The sequence below is a fragment of the Saimiri boliviensis genome, chromosome 14 (genome assembly GCF_048565385.1).
Source record: "Saimiri boliviensis isolate mSaiBol1 chromosome 14, mSaiBol1.pri, whole genome shotgun sequence".
NCBI lineage: Eukaryota > Metazoa > Chordata > Mammalia > Primates > Cebidae > Saimiri > Saimiri boliviensis.
The window spans coordinates 6344721-6365439 of record NC_133462.1 but is presented as its reverse complement, the minus strand read 5'-3'; the positions used below and the strand labels follow the sequence as shown (position 1 = coordinate 6365439).

Here is a 20719-nt window from a genome sequence, read left to right as displayed (position 1 = left end):
TAGTGTGAGCCACTGTGCCTGGCCAGTTAGTACTATTTTAAATTTAAATTGTACATGTCCTATGTATAATTTCATAGTGTTATACCTTGATGAATAACAACTATAATCTGATTGATATGCATAATACACATGCATATCTACATACATGTATATACATGCACACGATAGTGTACAAATGTGCCTCTGTGCATTGTGTACATGTTTGTGTAAACCACCACTTGCATTTTATACAACTGATACATGCGATTCTGTGAGAGACAAATGAAGTGACAATTTAATATTTTGCAGAATTTTATAATTCATGTGTTCCCTGTATGATTGGGGGCTTTTGTATTCTCTATCCAGGCAAAGCACAGTGTGAATGCACTGGAGTCACGGCTCAAGAGCAGAAAGGGGCTGATGACTGGAAAACATGCAGCAACTATCCCAGCAGTGTTCACCAGAAACCAGCTGGAATTATTAACAAGAACCAAATAAATTTGAAAGATGCAGGAGAGGGAGTAAAAACAGACAAAGGTGCTCACCAAGAGAAGGATGGTTTTAGTAGCTCTGGACTCAGGGGAAGATCTAGGGCAGATATGGGTCCTGTGAATGTGTCGCATCCGATCCTTGTGCCTGTACAAGACCAAAATCATGGAGCTGCTACCGCAGAGCATGAGCCCCAAACAGAACATATCTGGGAAGGACAGCAGTGCTGCAAACAGAAAGTTTGTGGTATGATTCTGACGAATAGAAGAACAGTATCCCAAACCTTGTGTGTTGGTAATGTTTTTGTTGCTCAATTTTCCATTTACATAGAGAGGGAAAATGATATTTATTAGTATCTGCAGGGTCCAGCATAGCAAAATAGCAGGGCCAATGTACTTGGGAGCTTTCCCTTTAAGCTCTGCCCACTTGGAGTTCCTGGGACTGATGGTGATGGCCTGGAAGACGCTCAACAGGCAGGTGCTGCCAATGGACACTCCCCTGCCCACTCTGTGAATATAGTAAGTGAATTTGCATTCCCCATCATTGAGGACATATATCCACCCAAAAGACAGTATTATAGAGGGGATTCCTCCGGAGACAATGACCAAAATGTTGCCTACAATCAGGTGCTCTACAATGAAATCTGAGGTCCTCAACCTGCACCCAGTGAAATAAAGGAAGAGATAATGATAAAGCAGAGAGAAGTTCCCCAGGATTCCAAATACAGTCTGTGATAAGAATATCATTCCTATGGCCAAATCCCTGGTGAACATCCTGTTGGTTCTCAGTTATTGATATTTGTCTTCCGAGCAGGAGGATACTGCATGGGAATATGAAGATTGGGCAACATTTGTCACATCAGCTGAAATACACTATTCTCTATGTACCAGCAGTTCTCATGCAGAAATTAGTTACTTACGGTTGTTCCATCCATTAGAGGCTTCCCAGACTGGAATGTATAACCATTAAAAAATACTTGCAATGTCCAAGTCACAGCTATGAAAGTTATTCACGGAGTGACTTCTTTATTCCTCACAAATCTGTGAGGCAGCGATGACTATGACTATGACTTTCCTTATAAAGATGAGAACACAGGCACAGAGAGGTTATGCACATGGTCTAAATTCACAGCCTTGTAGGGCCAGAGTGGGACTTAGAACCTGACTGTGCTGGTAACAAAAATACTGTGTTTAATCCATGACATGCTAAAAAAAAAAAACTAGTTCGCTGTACTTTTCCAACAAACCAGTTCTAAAATACGTTCTAATTTTACACTTTGTTATTTCATGCTATTGCTGGTATCTTATTTCATAATTTTTGTAGTTTCCACTGATTTATAAAAATTATTCTACTGACCAGTGCAAATTTTGAGGAAGACTTTAGAGATCTCATTGAAATGTAGGTGTATAGATTTCAGTGTAATCCTATAGGTACCTCTCCCTTGACATTTGGATTTAATGAACACAGGGATGGCATCATATAAGAATGCTTACAGAAGACTCATTTGCTTTTATCCCAGGAACTAAAGTATAGTGGTACCAATCAGAGGAACTACAGCACATGAAACACTGGTGTCTGACATAAAAGCATATGGTAGAAACTAAATTATTACTGATTTCTAATTATATCCTTATCTATCAATTAATACTTGAGTTAACTAAAATCATATTAGCAATAATGCACTATTTGTGACAAATATTAAAACAGGGGGCCCAGGCAAAATGTAATGAGAGGGTACAAAATATTGTGCACTCTATAAACTAAAACACCGTTTTTTGATTATTATATTTCAAAGTAGGAGAAATATTTTAAAAAAGATACCATTGAGCCTGAAAGATGCTCTCTGAAACTGCAAATTACAAAGTTACCTTTTTGGTCAATGCAGTTTTTGTAATGTTAGGAGAGAAAGTTATCTCCATAATCATTAGAGTTGTTATTATTGAATCTACTACGGACTCTATACGCCCAGAGTTAGAGAAAACGTGTCTATTCCAGCAAGTGCTGTTAGACACCTGTCTCTGCACAAAATTAGAAGGTTCCTGTCGATTAATCATCTTCTTTATTACAAGCATGAAGGTATTACAGGTGCACCTCTAGTAAACCTGAAAATTATGTCCATAATTCCTGTCAAGGGGGCTGAACAGCAGATTGATACTGGAACTACAGTCCTTAATACATTAAAGATCAGGCTTCCTGTTGCTTGGATGAAACATCCAAATCACTCTCACTCTGGATTATATTATATTACACTAGGAGTCATAAGAAAGTAGTGTGGGGGCTCAGGACCTCACTTCACTAGCTCAGCTCATGCCTCAAAATTTTTTCTCCCTATGTTGCTTGGGGACTGGACCACGTTTAATCTCAGGAAAATCATTCTTTCCAATATGATCACTTACCCAGATCCCATGACTCCTCCTTCCCTCACAGATTCTGTCTCTCGGGTTGAAATTCTGAATACTCAAAATCTCCATCCCTCTTCCTGGATAGTAGACACAGCATCAATGTCCAGCATTCTGTACATGTGTGAGAGGGGGAGGCTTGACCTTGGAATATGAGCTCATGATTCTGTGACTTCACCTCCCCTGATAACTGCAATTATCATTTCTCCTGTGGCAGCAATGGGCATGTAAACTTCAGAGCTGAGAACATTTTTGAAAACTTTTTTTTTGTTTGTTTGCTAATTAAAACAATGACAAGCTTTTAGTTAGCATGTCTTGAGAGGCTCTTTTTCATGTTCCCTGGAGGAAGATGGGGTCTCCCATGAAGAAGAGCAAGAAATGGTGAGGCCTGACACGTGGGAGACTGGCCACATATGTGTGTCTCATTGGAGAGTGCACGTCGTGAGCTATTCTCCTACTCAAACATGAAACTTTTCCTAATCTTTTTATTATTATTATTATTATTCTTTAAGTGCTGGAGTACATGTGCAGAATGTGCAGGTTTGTTACATAGGTATACACGTGCCATGGTGGTTTTGCTGCATCCATCATCCCATCATCTATATTAGGTATTTCTCCTAATGCTATCCCTCCCCTATCCCCCACCTCCTGCTATACCTCTTCTAGTCCCCTACCCCCTGACAGGCCTCAGTGTGTGATGTTCCCCTCCCTGTGTCCATGTGTTCTCATTGTTCAACATCCACTTGTGAGTGAGAACATACGGTGTTTGGTTTTCTGTTCTTGTGTCAGTTTGCTGAGAATTATGGTTTCCAGCTCCATCCATGTCTCTGCAAAGGACATGAACACATCCTTTTTTTTTTTTTTTTTTTTTTTTTGAGACGGAGTTTCGCTCTTGTTACCCAGGCTGGAATGCAATGGCGCGATCTCAGCTCACCGCAACCTCCGCCTCCTGGGTTCAGGCAATTCTCCTGCCTCAGCCTCCTGAGTAGCTGGGATTACAGGCATGCGCCACCATGCCCAGCTAGTTTTTTGTATTTTTAGTAGAGACGGGGTTTCACCATGTTGACCAGGATGGTCTCGATCTCTTGACCTCGTGATCCACCCACCTCGGCCTCCCAAAGTGCTGGGATTACAGGCTTGAGCCACCGCGCCGGCCTGAACACATCCTTTTTATGGCTGCATAGTATTCCATGATGTATATGTGCCACATTTTCTTTATCCAGTCCATCATTGATAGTCATTTGGGTCAGTTCCAACTCTTTGCTATTGTGAACAGTGCCACAATAAACGTATGTGTACACGTGTCTTTATAATAGAATGATTTCTAATCCTTTGGGTATATACCCAGTAATGGGATTACTAGGTCAAATGATATTTCTATTTCTAGATCCTCTTAAGGAATCGCCACACTGTCTTCCACAATGGTTGAACTAATTTACAGTCAACCAACAGTGTGAAAGCGTTCCTATTTCTCCACATCCTCTCCAGCTTCTGTTGTGTGGGGGGCGCATGGCAACATATTCAAGCTTATGTACATGACATTTGAGGTCAGGGCATGGAAAAATCCTGAGGCACCGTGTATGTTATTTGTGCGTGGGAGTGCTTCAGTAACTCACCTCAAATGGCCATCTAATGGATGTGTGTAGTTAATACAAGCCCTTTCAATAAACACTTGGCGGACAGAGGCTGGGGCGTACTATCTCAGAAGAGCTACTTTCTAGCCCCACTCAGCTGGAACTATCTGAGTACTTCATTCTCAGCATTCACTGCAAGCTAGAAGATCTTCAAGTGGTGCCCCTGATGTGATTGCCTTGAATTTACGCAGGAAGGAGGAGAGCTCGTCATTTTTCGGGGAATCCCAATAAGGGACAGTCCTGACTCCCATCGGGAGGATGGGACGCACGCTTAAAATATCAGGGGCTAGGTTATCATGGGTCAAGAAATGACCAAAGAGCAGAAAGTGTTTTTTAAAACAGTGCAACAGCTACTTAAGGCTATTCAGTGTACTGCAGAACCTGGAGCTGTACACAAGTGTACGATCTTAATTGGGCAGGAATGCCCTTGGTTTCCTGATCAAGGAACCTTAGATTTAGAGTTATGGGATCAGGTAGATCACTGCATAAAAAGAGGATATGAGCAAGGTCATTTTACTAAAATGTTACTATTTTGTAGCATACCTGGGCCCTGGTATGCTCTGCGTTGTATCCTCTTTATCTGCCAGATTTCAGTGAGTCAGACTGCCCATCTTCTCCACCTGAAGGACATTCAGGAGATTTAAAGGAAAAGGAAAAACAGGAACCGGAACAACAGGGAGAGACTCCTCTCCCTCTTTCATTCCCTTCTATGTGGAATAAGTAAGATACTTTTTCTTTTTCTTTCTTTTTTTTTTTTGAAACGGAGTTTCGCTCTTGTTACCCAGGCTGGAGTGCAATGGCGCGATCTCGGCTCACCGCAACCTCCGCCTCCTGGTTTCAGGCAATTCTCCTGCCTCAGCCTCCTGAGTAGCTGGGATTACAGGCACGCGCCACCATGCCCAGCTAATTTTTTTGTATTTTTAGTAGAGACGGGGTTTCACCATGTTGACCAGGATGGTCTCGATCTCTTGACCTCGTGATCCACCCGCCTCGACCTCCCAAAGTGCTGGGATTACAGGCTTGAGCTACCGTGCCCGGCTCTAAGTAAGATACTTTTTCTGGTAAGGAGGGGAAATGGTGGACATCTCTCTTGAATGACAGCTGTTATATATCAAAGATCAATTAAAAATTAGTCTTACTCTTGGAGATGGAAGAGAGCAATTATTAGAGAGGAGACTTTAGTCAAAAAAATCAATAGCATGTTCACAAGTGGGATTTAAATTTAACTGTGTTTATTTACCATTTATATTTTATATTCAGAATGTATCAGAAGTCTCATGGTTCAATTAATAAAATGCTGTCATTTGTGTTCATAACTCAGTGACTTTCCTTTTACCAACATGGTTTTATCTTACCTGAGTAAGGAACTTCCCAACGGACACTAGGCCATTATGCTCTGTGGGTTAAAATAATGAGTGACAATTGTTTTCTATGGTGGAATTAAACAGCATTGAGTTTTGTCAATACTGTAGTTCTTTTTTAACCCATTGGATACCTTCCAAGAGTTCTCCAGTGGATGCCTGAAAGTGGATAGTACTGAACTCTAAATATTACCTTTTTAGTTTAGTTTTTAGGTGTGACAGAAAAGCAAGCACTGATTATTTTTTATTCACACTCATCTACAGAAGATTTATGGTAAATCTTAGCAGCTTCAGCATACAATTTTTGTTTTTTATTAAATAAGTAACTTCATTTTTTACTTAAAGGAGGCACTTTACAGCTTTCTTGCTTTCTCTCCGTTTCTTTCTTTTTTTTTTTTTTTTTTTTTTTTCCTGGGTGTATGTGTTGGAGGGTTTTGCCATATCACCCAGGCTGGAGCACACTGGTTATTCACAGGTGAGATCTTAGCACACTACAGCCTTAAAACATGGTCCTCCCACCTCAGCCTCCTGAGTAGCTAAGACTATAGGTGCATGCCATTTTGTCTAGCTCGCAGCTTCTCTGAGATATCCAAGTTGCAAGGATCACAACTTTTGTGCTCTGGGGCCATTACTAAGTAAAATAGGAATCACTTGAACACAGACACCACAATACTCTTAAGAACCTGCTAACTGAGATGAGTACTAAGTGACTGAGGGATGGGTAGCATGTTCAGTGTGGCTCCACTGCATAAACAGATGATTTAGGTCCTGGGTGGAGCCATGTGAGATTCTATCATACTACTGAGAATAGAGCACAGTTTAAAATTTCTGAGTTATATTTATTTGGGGAATATTTCATTTAATGTCTTTGGACCACAGTTGCCATGGGTAATTGAAATCACGGAGAGTGAAACTGCAAAGTGGGATGACTGTACCAATGTTTTGCAGGGAGGCAGCCAGCTGGTTGTGAGATGTAAGTTTGTGATTCTAAGGTAACAGCTTTGCAAAAAAAACTGCAATTTGTCAGTTCACCAATATTGGTAATGATGGTGCAAGCATGATGAGCTAAGAATATTCCTGAAAACCTTTGTTCCCACTGCCAATTCCTAGGGACAGTTATGGGTTCCTAAAGACATCACCACAAAGACATTTTGGAGTGTCTGGTAAAGGCTGTTTCCTTTCAGTGATTGCTGGAGGCAGACAGACTCACATAGAAATAGAACATTGTGGGCTCCCGAGGCTGAGGTGGAGCCGGAGTATGCGGGCCGGGCTGTGGAGCAGTAGTCTCCCTCCTGTGCACCCGCCTGAAATCCATGTGGGCATTTGAGGAAGTGGGGATACAGCATTTAATGAAAAATTTATGCGTAGGAAGTAAAAAATGGCAGGCTTCCTAGAGAATTTTTTTTGACCAGAATGTGAATGTATTGACTGGAGTGAGAAAAGAAACGCTGTGGCTTCTGTTGTAGCAGGTATATTGTTTTTTGTGGGCTGGTGTTCAATGATTGATGCAGCTGTGGTGATTCCTAGGCCAGAACAGTTGAACCATGCCTTTCACACATGTGGTATATTTTCCACATTGGCTTTCTTCATCATAAATTTTGTGTCCAGTGTTCAGGTGAGAGGTGATAGCTATGAAAGCAGCTGTTTAGGAAAAACAGGTGCTCAAGTTTGGCTTTTCATTGGTTTCATGTTGATGTTTGGATCACTTATTGCTTCCATGTGGATTCTTTTTGGTGCTTATGTAACCGAAACACCCTGATCTAAAAATTTGGAAGAACTGAAGGGCTATGGACCTGAGATCACTTCTTAAATAACCTTTTCCTTGTGTTACATTCTGTTTACAGACAAGTTTTTATTTCTCAGTACACATTGGCAAATGGAGTGGATTGTACAGTAAATGTTTTGTTTCTTTAGATTTTATGTTCTGAGTTTTGAAAGTTTTATAAAATTTCTGTTCTTTGTTTTTCATTGCATAGACTGTTAATATGTATATAATACAGACTATATGCATTGGATAATGGGTATCAGTTTTTATTCCTGAAATTTAGAACTTGATCTGTTCCCTGAGCCAAGGTTATATCATCATGTTGTTTTAAGAGTAACCACTCTCTCTCTGGCCAGGTGCAGAGGCTCACGCCTGTAATCCCAGCACTTTAGGAGGCCAATGTGGGTGGATCACCTGAGGTCAAGTTCAAGACCAGCCTGGCCAACATGGCAAAACCTCATCTCTACTAAAAATATAAAAATTACACGGGCGTGGTGGCAGGCGCGTGTAATCCCAGCTACTTGGGAGGCGGAGGCAGGAGAATCACTTGAACCCTGTGGGTGGAGGTTGCAGTGAACTGACATGGCACCATAGCACTCTAGCCTGGGTAACAGAGTGGAACTCCATCTCAAAAAGAAAAAGAAGTAACTACTCTCTCTCAGTATCTCTAATTTGTGAAGATGTGCAAAACATATAGCTTCATGTATCTAGAATGAGCACTGAGCCATAAAAGGTATTTCAGCAAGTTGTAATTTATTTTGGCCTAAAAATGAAAGGTTTTTTTTTGTAAAGGAAAAATATTTGTTCTTATGTATTGAAGAAGTGTACATTTATATAATGATTTTTTTAATGTCCAAAGGACTCGTTTGAAAGCCACTTTTAAAAAGAAGTCCTCTAATATTACTTTATGTGAGAAGGGATAATACATGATCAAATAAACTCAGTTTTTGTTTTGTTTTGTTTTTAAGATAGGGTTTCACCATGATGGCCAGGCTGGTCTTGAACTCCTGACCTCAGGTGATCCACCCACCTCGGCCTCCCAAAGTGCTAGGATTACAGGCATGAGCCACCGCGCCTGGCCCAAACTTAGTTTTTTTATGGTTACTGTAAAAAGACTGTGTAAGGCAGCTTAGCACCATGCTTCTCATGAAAGTAGCCTAAATTATCCACTGGAGTTGTCTTTGACAACCTGCCATTATCTGATGTTACACAATTCAATAGCAAGCAATTTTGAGACAATTGCAGTTTTTGTTTTTGTTTTGTTTTGTTTGAGACGGAGTCTCACTCTGTCTCATCCCATGCTGGAATGCAGTGGCACAATCTTGGTTCACTGCAAACTCCACCTCCTGGGTTCAAGCCATTTTCCTGTCTCAGCCTCCCGAGTAGCTGGAATTTCAGGTGTCTGCCACTATGCCCAGCTGATTTTTTGTATTTTTAGTAGAGACAGGGTTTCACCCTGTTGGCCAGGCTGTTCATGAACTCCTGACTTCATGATTCGCCCACCTGGGCCTCCGAAATTGCTAGGATTACAGGCAGAGCAAGTGCACCTTTAAAAGCATGAATCATATAACAAAAAGTGGAATAATTAAAGATAAAGCACTTCTTCCCTAAGGGAATTATCACCTAGTGAAAAATTAGGCGTTTCGTCTACTCAGTTACTGACTGCAAGTCTCTCTTTGCTCCAGCTCTCAAGCTTTGGGTGAATATTCCTGTGAAATATATCTTCAACTTGCAAGTTCATACTTCAATCAAAAACTCCTTTTACTGAGTTTACAGTACCGTATTTGCACTGTGTGTATTCCTCCGGGCCTTCATTGCTACTTCTGCTTTCCTTTGTTTCACAGTTTTTGTCTTGCTCTTTGTCATCCAGAGGGGTGTTGTAGAGCCGTGGTTGCAGGAATAACACCAGTGGTAGCGTCCGCAGCTCAAAGGCAGGTCCCTTTGGCATCCTTCCTCTCCTCTCTCTGAGAGGATTTATTGTGTACACACTGTGAAGCAGTTACGGAGCACTGTGCCTTTGTCAACATACCATCTTGTTTGATGACTTCTTTCTTTGTTGTTTTTTCTTGAAAATGTCAGTAAGTTCTGTCACGCTGCCGGCAGATTGTAAGACTACTTATTTGTTTCCACCCTCAAAACCTGTTGTAATAAATATTATGTCTCATACGTTTTAATACTGTTAAGTTTGTAGAGAAAATGAACCATAAAAATTCATTTGCTATTCAAGCCCAAAGTGCTGGAATCACAAGAATGAGCCACCATGCCAGGCCCAAAAATACGTCATTATTTCTGTAACTTTTTTTTTTTTTTTTTGAGACAGAGTCTTTATTTCTATACCTTTCTTTACATCTTTCTTGTTTCCTGGTTCCTTTTACCTTGTTTTATACATAGCCTTTAGCTAAACTTTGAATTAGACAAAAATTATTCATCTTCTAAAAAGGACACAGTTTTTTTGAAGAATGTTTTCCTATAATATTTTTCCTTGGAAAATAGCCAATTAATAAGATATAATTTAACTCAATATAACTTTAGATTGTAAATTATGTTGTTTGTCTACCAGTATTTATCCCATTACATTTACCTAATTATTATCATAGTTTAGCCAGATTGTTTATGAAAACTGCAATAGTCATCATTTACATTTATAAAACCACCATTGCCAAATTTAACTGAGACAGTGAAAGAGATTTGACCTGACTTCATCTTGCTTCTAACCTCCAAGCTGTCCTTATTCATTTCTGGTCATAGGGTGGAGCTAACTTTGGGGGAAGCTAGTTTATGGATTGTCTTTAAAACGAAGATGACAACAGTCCTTTCCCCAAACAAACCTTCTTCCTGCCGGGGAACTAGGCTTTCTACAGCCGCAAGATTAGACATTATGGTTTAGGAGTCATGCAGTTGGAGTCTGCAATAGTCTCAATCTTCCCAAATTCCTCCTGGGGATAACATCACTATTGTGACTAGATCCCCAAGATCTGTGCTCAAGATATTGTGCAGAACTTGCACTCAGTGGATCAGGTGGCACAAACCAGATCAATAAACTAGCTCATCTGGTCTCATAGCCCCCACCCAAGAACTGACTCAGCATAAGAGAACAGCTTCAACTTCCTATGAGTTCATCTGCAACCCTACCAATCAGAACTCCTGCCCACTGGCCGTCTAAACACCAAATTATTCTTAAAAACTCGGATCCCTGGTTTTCCAGGGAGATCGATTTGAGTAATAGTAAAACTCATGTCTCCTGCACAGCCAGCTCTGTGTTAATTACCCCTTCTCTATTACAGTTATTCTGTGTTGATAAGGTGGCAAGGTGAACCCACTGGACAGTTACAGTTATTACCCTGTCAACCATTTTACAGCCTATGAATTTCAGGTGTTTACCTAATGGCCTCAGGGTTAAATATATGGCTATTTTACTAAATAATGCAAGATTTAGCTATTTCCATTAAACCTATATATATGATTACTGAGTACTCTAATGGTAAGGAGAAATTACAACCAGCTGGTTGTTAATATTAATTTTAGTCAAGACAGAACCCCAATTCAGCTACTTACCTATTAGGGGTCTCAGGCTGAAGACTGCTCTCTACCATTCTAGAAGCAGGAAAAACCTGAAACTTTCCTTACTTGTTGGAAGCAAGTTTGAACTCTAGAAAGAGGTTACCTGCCTTCCGTTGTCATGGAAGCAGGAAAATGTACCTTTCTTGATGGAAGAAAGTAAAACCTCCCCTCTAAAAAAGGAATTGTTTGGCAAAATAAACTTTGGATCTTGACCAAATTGGCAAGATCAGTGATTCTCTGGAGTGGGTGCTCCCAGGCCTTAGCAAATTGTCCTACTGGTTTGAGCCATAGAAACAGCTCAAGCTGGTACCAAGCACCAATAAGAGATTTGTCAAAGGCCAGGGGAATTTGTCAGAATTCTTCCATGGTTACCAAAATCTGAACACCAAATATCTGAGACGGGTCTCGGTCAATTTAGGGTTTATTTTGCCAAACTTAAGGACACACACCTGTGACATATCCTCAGAAGGTGGTGACAATGTGTAACTGTGAAGATTATAAGATATTAATATGTAGACAATTATTTTTTCTTTTGTTTGGCTTTTTTAATATGTAACTTTTTCCATTCTATTTACATCGTGGATCAGGTAAGCCATTGTTATTTGAGGCTATAGGATGTTTTGAAGAAACCCTGTCTGTGTTAGTCCATTTTGCACTGCTATAAAAATATGCCTCAGACTGGGTAATTTCTAAAAAAGAAGAGGTTTGTTTGGCTCACAGTTCTGCAGACTGTGCAAGCATTGCACCAGCATCTGGATGGCTTCTGGTGAAGCCTTGGGAAACTTCCTGTCATGGTGGAAGGAAAAGAGTAAGCTGCTATCTAACAAGGCAAAAGGGACCAAGAGAGAGGAGGAGGTGCTAGGCTGTTTTAAACAACTACCTCTTATGTGAACTACTGTGAATTTGATGTTTATACTTTGCACATGTAAGTAAGTGCATGAAGTATTTGTCTGTCTGTGTCTAGCACAGAATGTCTTCTGGGTTCCTGGATCCTGTCACCACCCCACATCCAATCCATACCGAGATCCTAGTTCCCTGACTACTGAGTAGCTTCGGCTTCTCTGGTAAGACTGGATGGAGTCCACCCGGCTCGCAAAAATCGGTTTTGACCTAAGTCAGTTCAACTTCTTAAGAAGAAATCATCTTAGTTTTCAATATAAGTGAGACCATAACTTTAAGCTTCAACCTTAAATTCTGAAACATTCACTTAAAATGGGCGCGAAGCAACGCTGCTTCACAGGACAAGGAATAGTCACAATTATTCCCAGATCTGGAAAACAGAATCCTGCTGGGTGAGAGGCAGAGTGGAGAACAGGCCCCGCCCACCCCTGGAGGCCCCTCATCATCCCCACATTTTTTTTTTTTTTTTTTTTGAGACGGAATTTCGCTCTTGTTACCCAGGCTGGAGTGCAATGGCGCAATCTTGGCTCACTGCAACCTCCGCCTCCTGGGCTCAGGTAATTCTCCTGCCTCAGCTCCCTGAGTAGCTGGGATTACAGGCATGCGCCACCATGCCCAATTTTTTGTATTTTTAGTAGAGACGGGGTTTCACCATGTTGACCAGGATGGTCTCGATCTCTTGACCTCGTGATTCACCCGCCTCGGCCTCCCAAAGTGCTGGGATTACAGGCGTGAGCCACCGCGCCCGGCCCATCCCCACTTTTCGGCGCAGCCAAGCCCCACCCAGTTACGCCCCCTACCGCCCCGGCCTCTCACCACCGTCTCAGGGCCCCTCCCCACCGTCTCAGGGCCCCTCCCCAAGTCAGGCCGGTCTTTCGGCCCCGCCCCTTCCCAGCCTGGCCCCGCCCAGGTCCCGCCCCCTGGCCGCACAGCCTTTTCTTTCCGCGCCTAGTTTCCGGCACACCCGGAAGCAGATCGCGCCGGGGAAAGGCCTCGTCGCTGTGCCTGTGTTTTCGTCTACCTGGATTAAACGTTTGCTTCGCTCCGTGAACCCGGATTAAACGTTTACTTCGTTCCATCTACCTGGATTAAACATGCACTTCGCAGTCCATTCTCCATACCCACGACCTGGGGATCGCTGCGGACCTTAAAATACCGCGAATACCCGCAGCAGCCCCTTCGTCCCAAGTAAGTCCGACGATTGCCTCCCTTTCGGTTTAAAATCTCTCAGGCTGTTCCTCGCGCCCTGCCTTTCCGCGTTCGGATCATGTGGACAACCCCGTTCAGGTCGTGTTTCTGCTGAAAACCCTCGTTGAGCTCTGCCTGGGCCCCGGGCCAAGGCGAGTCCTCACTCGCAGGGTGGATTCCCGCCCGTCGCGTGACCCCCGAGCGTCTCCCTTGCCGGCTCCCGCAGGGGATCGCCCGCCGCCCGGCTCCTGAAGGAGCCGCTTCTCCTCCCAGGTCCTGGGATGCTGCAGACCCTCCGTGTTCTGAGACTCCGTCCCCCACCACCTCGTGTCCTCCTCACGCCGGGTCCTTGTGCTCCGCAGGCTTCCCCTCCACGGCCACTGCTTTCCCTGACCCCGCGTTGGGGGAGGTGACCTGAGAGTGTCTGGTCACATCCAGTGTTCTTCTTTCCCAAATTTCACTCCACTGGAAAGTGTGCTCTTCTGCGAGGTGGGCATCTTATTCCTTCCCTTTCCTCCTGAATGTGTGGGTGAGAGGGATCGGGAGAGGAAAAGAGGGGGAGCGACGGAGCAACAGGAAAAACCGAGGAGAAAAGAATGAGGGAGACGCATAAATACACGGCAGAATGGATGATAATTTAGGGACCTGCAAAGAGCAAGAGTGAAAGAGGACGCATGGGGAACGTAGCAGGGAAGAAAAGCACATAGAGAAATTAGGGAAAAGGGGAACCTTCAGGGAGAGGAAAGGCAGCAAAATAGAGAGGGGCGGCAAAGGAGGAGGCACTGCAGGCAGACGGGGAGCAGGTGAAAGAGTTGGAGCCGCAGCTGACAGAGCCACGTGGTGCTGGGACTGAAAGAGAGGGCAGTGGGTGACAAAACAGAGTAGGAAGACCACAGGAGGGAGGAAGCCTAGGAAGTGGGAGGTGCTAGAGAGTGGGAACAAAGGAGATGTAACAGGGAAGAGGGAATTTAACAGGAGAGCAGAGAGGGAGCTCAGATGGGGGAAGAGGCAGAAATACGGGACAATGGGGACAATCGGAAAGTTTGGGGGAGAAAGAGCCACAAGAGGTGAAATCAGTTGGGGAGCACTGGGCGGAACAGGCATAAAAGAGGGAACAAAAGAAGAGAAGAAAAACAGAAAAGGGGAAACAAAACAAAACAAACACGTGCAGAATGAGAGAGGGAAACACATGGTCGTGAAGAAAGTGGGAGGGGACCCCATCCAGATGAGCGGTGAGTTGACTGGATATGGATGTGGTTGTAATACTCTAATTTGTGACTTTGTACTCTAATTTAAAATTTGTTTCTTTAAATTGTACTCATGAGGATGAAAATGAGCACTCCTTCTTATAAGGCTTTTGCATTTTGTATTTATTTGTATCAAAAGATACTGGGAATCCGTATTTAGCCATCGGGCAGATACTTGATTCAGTCATGTTGTAGCTCCTCTGTCCAGGGTTGGAGTAGAGGATGGAGGAGGGAAAAACAGGCAAGAAATGACTGACTGTCACTATAAGATACATCTTTTTTTGTTTTGTTTTGTCTGGTTTTGTTTTTTTCTATTTTTGAGTCAGGGTCTCTCTCTGTCGCCTAGGCTGGAGTGCAGTAACGTTATGTGGCTCACTGCGTCCTGGACCTCCTGGGCTCAAGCAGTCTTTCCTCCTCAGCCCCTGAAGGTGCTGGGATTACATGTGTTAGCCACCACTCCAGGCCTACGATGAAGGAATGCTCTGAAGGAAGGTTGAGTGTTTTTTGTTTTGTTTTGTTAATGGATTTGCTTTTTTCCTTGTAGTTGCTTTACAGTTAATTCATTGTTATTTTGGAAGTTTGAGATAAATTTTAGTTTATTCAGTTTCTTCTATAAATAATTGGTAACATCTGAAATAAGATTTGATGGCATCCTAATCAATTGGTCATTAATTTCTAAATATTGCCCTTTTTTTTTAACTTTTACCCCATTATTCATTAGATTGTTCAAAAACTTTTCAAAATGTTAAAATATCCAATACAGTAAATTCACCATGGAATACGTTAGATTCCTCAGAACTTCTTTATTTTATTTTATTTTTTTTTGAGACGGGGTTTCGCTCTTGTTTTCTTTTCTTTTTTTTTTTTTTTGAGACGGAGTTTCGCTCTTGTTACCCAGGCTGGAGTGCAATGGCGCGATCTCGGCTCACTGCAACCTCCGCCTCCTGGGTTCAGGCAATTCTCCTGCCTCAGCCTCCTGAGTAGCTGGGATTACAGGCACGCACCACCATGCCCAGCTAATTTTTTGTATTTTTAGTAGAGACGGGGTTTCAACATGTTGACCAGGATGGTCTCGATCTCTCAACCTCGTGATCCACCCGCCTCGGCCTCCCAAAGTGCTGGGATTACAGGCTTGAGCCACCGTGCCCGGCTCGCTCTTGTTACCCAGGCTGGAGTGCAATGGCGCAATCTCGGCTCACCGCAACCTCCGCCTCCTGGGTTCAGGCAATTCTCCTGCCTCAGCCTCCTGAGTAGCTGGGATTACAGGCAGGCGCCACCATGCCCAGCTAATTTTTTGTATTTTTAGTGGAGACAGGGTTTCACCATGTTGACCAGGATGGTCTCGATCTCTTGACCTCGTGATCCACCTGCCTCGGCCTCCCAAAGTGCTAGGATTACAGGCTTGAGCCACTGCGCCCAATCAGAACTTCTTTATTTTATAACTGCGAATTTGTACCCTTTGACCAATGTTTCTCCATTTTCCCCACCCACCATCCTGTGGCAACAACTGTTCTGCCCTGTTACTATGAATTGCTTTAGATTCTACTTGTGAGAACATAACAGTCTTCTTTCTGTGTCTGTCTTACATCACCCAGCATAATGTCCTCCATATTCATCCATGTTGTTGGAAATTGCAGGATTTTCTTTTTTATGCTTAAATAATATTCCATTTATAAGTGTACACACATACCCACTCTATACATCCATGTGTACACACACACATAACTATATGCACACACATTTTCTTTACATATACATTCATGGGTGGGCACTTAGGTTGTTTCTATATCTTGACTGTTGTGAATAATACTGTAGTGATCATGGAAGACAGAGGTTCCTAATTTTTTTTTTTTTTTTTTTTTTTTTTTAAGTAGAGGCATGGTTTCACTGTTTTTTTTTTTTAGGTAGAGGCATGGTTCCAGGCTGGTCTCTAACTCCTGGTCTCAAGCAATCCTCCTGGCTCAGCTTCTCAGAGTGCTGGGATTATAGGCATGAACTACCACGCCTGGCCTAGATGTCTCTTCAACATACTGATTGCATTTCCTTTGGATATACACCCAGGAATGGGATTGTTGGATTTCACTGTTGTTTTATTTTTTATATTTTGAAGAATATCCATACTGTTTTTCCTAATGGCTGTACTGATTTGCAGTCACGGCAACAGTGTACAAGGGCTCATTTTTCTCCGTATCATTGCTAATACTTGTTAACTCTTGCCTATTTTATGATAGCCTTCCTAAGAGGTATGAGGTGATAGCTTATGGTGGTTTTGATTTGTATTTCCCTGGTGATTAGCGATCTTGAGCACCTTTTCATATACCTGTTGGTCATTTGTATTTTTTTTTTTTTTTTTTTTTTTTTTTTTCTGAGACAGAGTCTGACTCTTGTTGCCCAGGCAGGAGTGCAGTCATGTGATCAGGGCTCACTGCAACCTCCGCCTCCTTGGTTCAAGCGATTCCCCGCCTCAGCCTCCCAAGTAGCTGAGAGACTACAGGCTCCAGCCACTATGCCCAGCTAATTTTTTATTTTAGTAGAGACAGGGTTTCACCATGTTGGTCAGGCTGATGTCAAACTCCTGCCCTCAGGTGATCCGCCCACCTCGGCCTCCCAAAGTGTTGGGATTACAGGCGTGAGCCACCATGCCCAGCTGTTTTCTGTATATTTTGTGGTTGTAAATGATAGACTTAAATGTATATTTTACAAATTCCTTACATAACTTTTCCTTTTTGAGGTAGAGTCTTGCTCGGTCGCCCATGCTGGAGTGCAGTGGCACAATCTTGGCTCACTGCAACCCCAGATTCAAGCATTTCTCCTTCCTCAGCCTCCCAAGTAGCTGGGATTGCAGGCCTGTTCCACAACGCCTGGCTAATTTTTGTATTTTTAGTAGAGACAGGGTTTTGCCATGTTGACCAGGCGGGTCCTGGACTCCTGACCTCAGGTGATCCACCCACTTCTGCCTCCCAAAGTGGGATTGCTGGCGTGAGCCACCACACCCAGCTCCTGCCAACCTTTTTAAACAATTAGGCTATATGGTTCATCTGTGAGTTTTTTCAAGTTGTTACACATCTTTAAAATAGCTTTCAAAATGTTTATTGAATAAAATTCTTTTATAAGTGGACCCACAGAATGCAAACCCATATTGTTCTAGCATGAACTGAAGTGAGAAGCAAGGTCTAAGCTGAGCCCACAGGGAGGGTGGGCATCTGGAGAGTTGGTTCATTGGTCCCCAGAGTAGCACCGCAGTCAGCATTCTTGATGGAGACTTCTGCAATGTCTTTTGGGAGTGCAAGAATCATCATGCAACTCACAGAAGTATTATCTGGAAAATTGCAGAGATCATTTAAGGGGTTACCTTTGTTTTTTGGAATATCATGAATTGCAAGTTAAGATGGTTATAGATGTGTTTTGGAATATCCAAATGTCAGTATGGAGAGTTTCCTTGGAAGATGTTGGGGTCTCACTGGGGCATGTGCATCGTTGGAGTCATCTGTTTTAGTAGATTGTAGTGCCAGTGTTTGGGGGTGAGGTCCTTGTGAATGGAATAGGGCATCTTAGGTCATTGAGTCCTTGGTATCTTTGTATATATTAGTTCAGCATGAGTTTATGAGTTGTTGAGGCACATGGGATTTTGCAGCAGGATGTGGGAAGCACCGTGGAATATCTGGGAAGGGTGTGGGACCCCATGGAAGTCTGTAAGCCTGTCTCAATTTGAGACTTGGGCCAGGAGCACAAACTTTATCCATGTCACCCACCTGATGTGTCTCCATGTCCCCTGCAGAACTGTCCCCTGAACTCTAGAACTCTTTGTCCTGTTGTCTCCTCATCTGTCTGCTCAGCCGTCTAAGAGACATCTCCACCATTATGTATCCAAAGTGACTTCCTGAACTCACCAAGTACGTTCCCCTGCGATCCTGAACATCTGAGATGTAGGTGACTGGACTTCTTGACCTTAGCTTTACATGTCAGCATATATTTGAAATAGAGAAGATATGACATTATATAGAAGTGTTTTGCCGGGCGCGGTGGCTCAAGCCTGTAATCCCAGCACTTTGGGAGGCCGAGGCGGGTGGATCACGAGGTCGAGAGATCGAGACCATCCTGGTCAACATGGTGAAACCCCGTCTCTACTAAAAGTGCAAAAAATTAGCTGGGCATGGTGACACGTGCCTGTAATCCCAGCTACTCAGGAGGCTGAGGCAGGAGAATTGCCTGAGCCCAGGAGGCAGAGGTTGCGGTGAGCCGAGATCGTGCCATTGCACTCCAGCCTGGGTAACAAGGGCGAAACTCCGTCTAAAAAAAAAAAAAAAAAGTGTTTTAATTCAAATGTAAAAGGAAAGTTACAGTTACTTAAAACGGTGGGGAAATGTGTAGTCCCCGAAAGTGCTGTGAGCTGTGGGAGAAAAATGTTTGAGGACCTCATCCCTACCTGATCTGCTGCCTCGGGTCCTCTCTGACCTCATTTTCTACCTGTGTCCTCCTCTTTCCCTCTGCTTCAGCTACACAGGTCTCTTTCCTGTTCCCGGGGCCTAGGTTGCTCCTGACTGAGGGCATCCACTTGGGCTGTCCCTGTGCCTAGAAGGGTCCCTCAGTTGTAGGTAATCTGGCGAGATTTCCCACTACCCCAAGCTGCAAAGCTGCCTTCTCCCACCGGCATCACATGAGATTTCCCACTCATCTAAACCAAACTTACTGCTATGTTCTTTTTACATTGAGGATCTGGGGAAAATGGCATCCCAAAGAAAAGTAACTTTGACACAATCAGCCTACTGTTAGTTTCCTGATTCTGCTCCGTGCAGCCCTTTTCAGCTTATGAAGCCAACCTCCTCCCCTCAGCTCATCAGTACACTCCTTTCATTTTAAGAATCAGGCGTTGTAGGCCGGGCGCGGTGGCTCAAGCCTGTAATCCCAGCACTTTGGGAGGCCGAGGCGGGTGGATCACGAGGTCAAGAGATCGAGACCATCCTGGTCAACATGGTGAAACCCCCGTCTCTACTAAAAATACAAAAAAATTAGCTGGGCATGGTGGCTCGTGCCTGTAATCCCAGCTACTCAGGAGGCTGAGACAGGAGAATTGCCTGAACCCAGGAGGTGGAGGTTGCGGTGAGCCGAGATCGCGCCATTGCACTCCAGCCTGGGTAAAAAGAGCGAGACTCCGTCTCAAAAAAAAAAAAAAAAAAAAGAATCAGGCGTTGTCTGATTCTAGGATTGTAAATAAAAGTGGATCCATATTTTCTGCTCTGTGTGTTTTTTCTGGTCCTTTGCCTTCTGCTTTTCTATAAACTGGTGACAATACAGCCCCAAGGGGATACAGAGCTTGGGATATCCCCAAGGGGATACAGCACCCTAGAAGCCAAGACTGAGTACATCTCAAAGGGGCCAAAACTAGCATAGCCCCTCAAAGGGGAGCATTTGTAGTAGCACATGGTTTGTGATCCCTTACTAGAGATTCTCCTTCTAACAGTCAGGGTGGGGCCCAGCCTCTGTAATGTTTAAGGTACCCAAGTTGATTCTTTTTTTTTGGAGGTGGAGTTTTGTGCTTGTCACCCAGGCTAGAGTGGAATGGGTTGATCTCAACTCACTGCAACGTCTGCTTCCTGGGTTCAAGCAATTCTCCTGCCTCAGCCTTCCAAGTAAATGGGATTAGAGTTGGACACCACCACACCCAACTAATTTTTATATTTTACTAGAGACGGGGTTTCACCATGTTGGCCAGACTGTTTTCGAACTCCTGACTTCAGGTGGTCCACCTGCCTCAGCTTCCCCAAGTCCTGGGATGACAGGCATAAGCCACCATGCCCAGCCCCAAATTGATTCTAATTTCTGTCCGGCATTGAACTTCAAGCCTTTGTGTCCTCCGTGTCTGAGGACTGAGCTCAGCCTGTGACCCACAGAGGTGAGCGGGTCTGTGCTCTGCATGGGGTTTGATCAGAGATGGGTCTGAGCCCTCAATGGGAGCTCAGTCCAGCCCAGCTCCCCACTGCTGCAGCGTGTGTGTGGGCTTCCAGGAGGGGAGCAAGTGCTGAAGAAAATGGTGAAAGAGTCACTTGGTCTTTGTGTAGGAATTTATTATCCTTATCCCCCATGTGCAGTGGGCTGTGTCCACACGCTGAGGTCTTCCCTGTATGCATGGTTGTGGCACAGAAAGGAATGTGTTAAACAACCTTAAACAACATATTTTTGCCTTTCAGGTGTCTTC

General features: G+C 43.6%; 1 protein-coding gene across 1 annotated transcript; it reads right to left on the bottom strand.

The window, feature by feature from the left end:
- Nucleotides 1-299: 299 nt before the first annotated feature.
- Nucleotides 300-1241, bottom strand: LOC120362704 (vomeronasal type-1 receptor 4-like). The gene has a single exon (XM_039465763.1). It carries the CDS (start codon nt 1239-1241, stop codon nt 300-302), a length of 942 nt encoding a protein of 313 aa, XP_039321697.1.
- Nucleotides 1242-20719: the final 19478 nt, after the last annotated feature.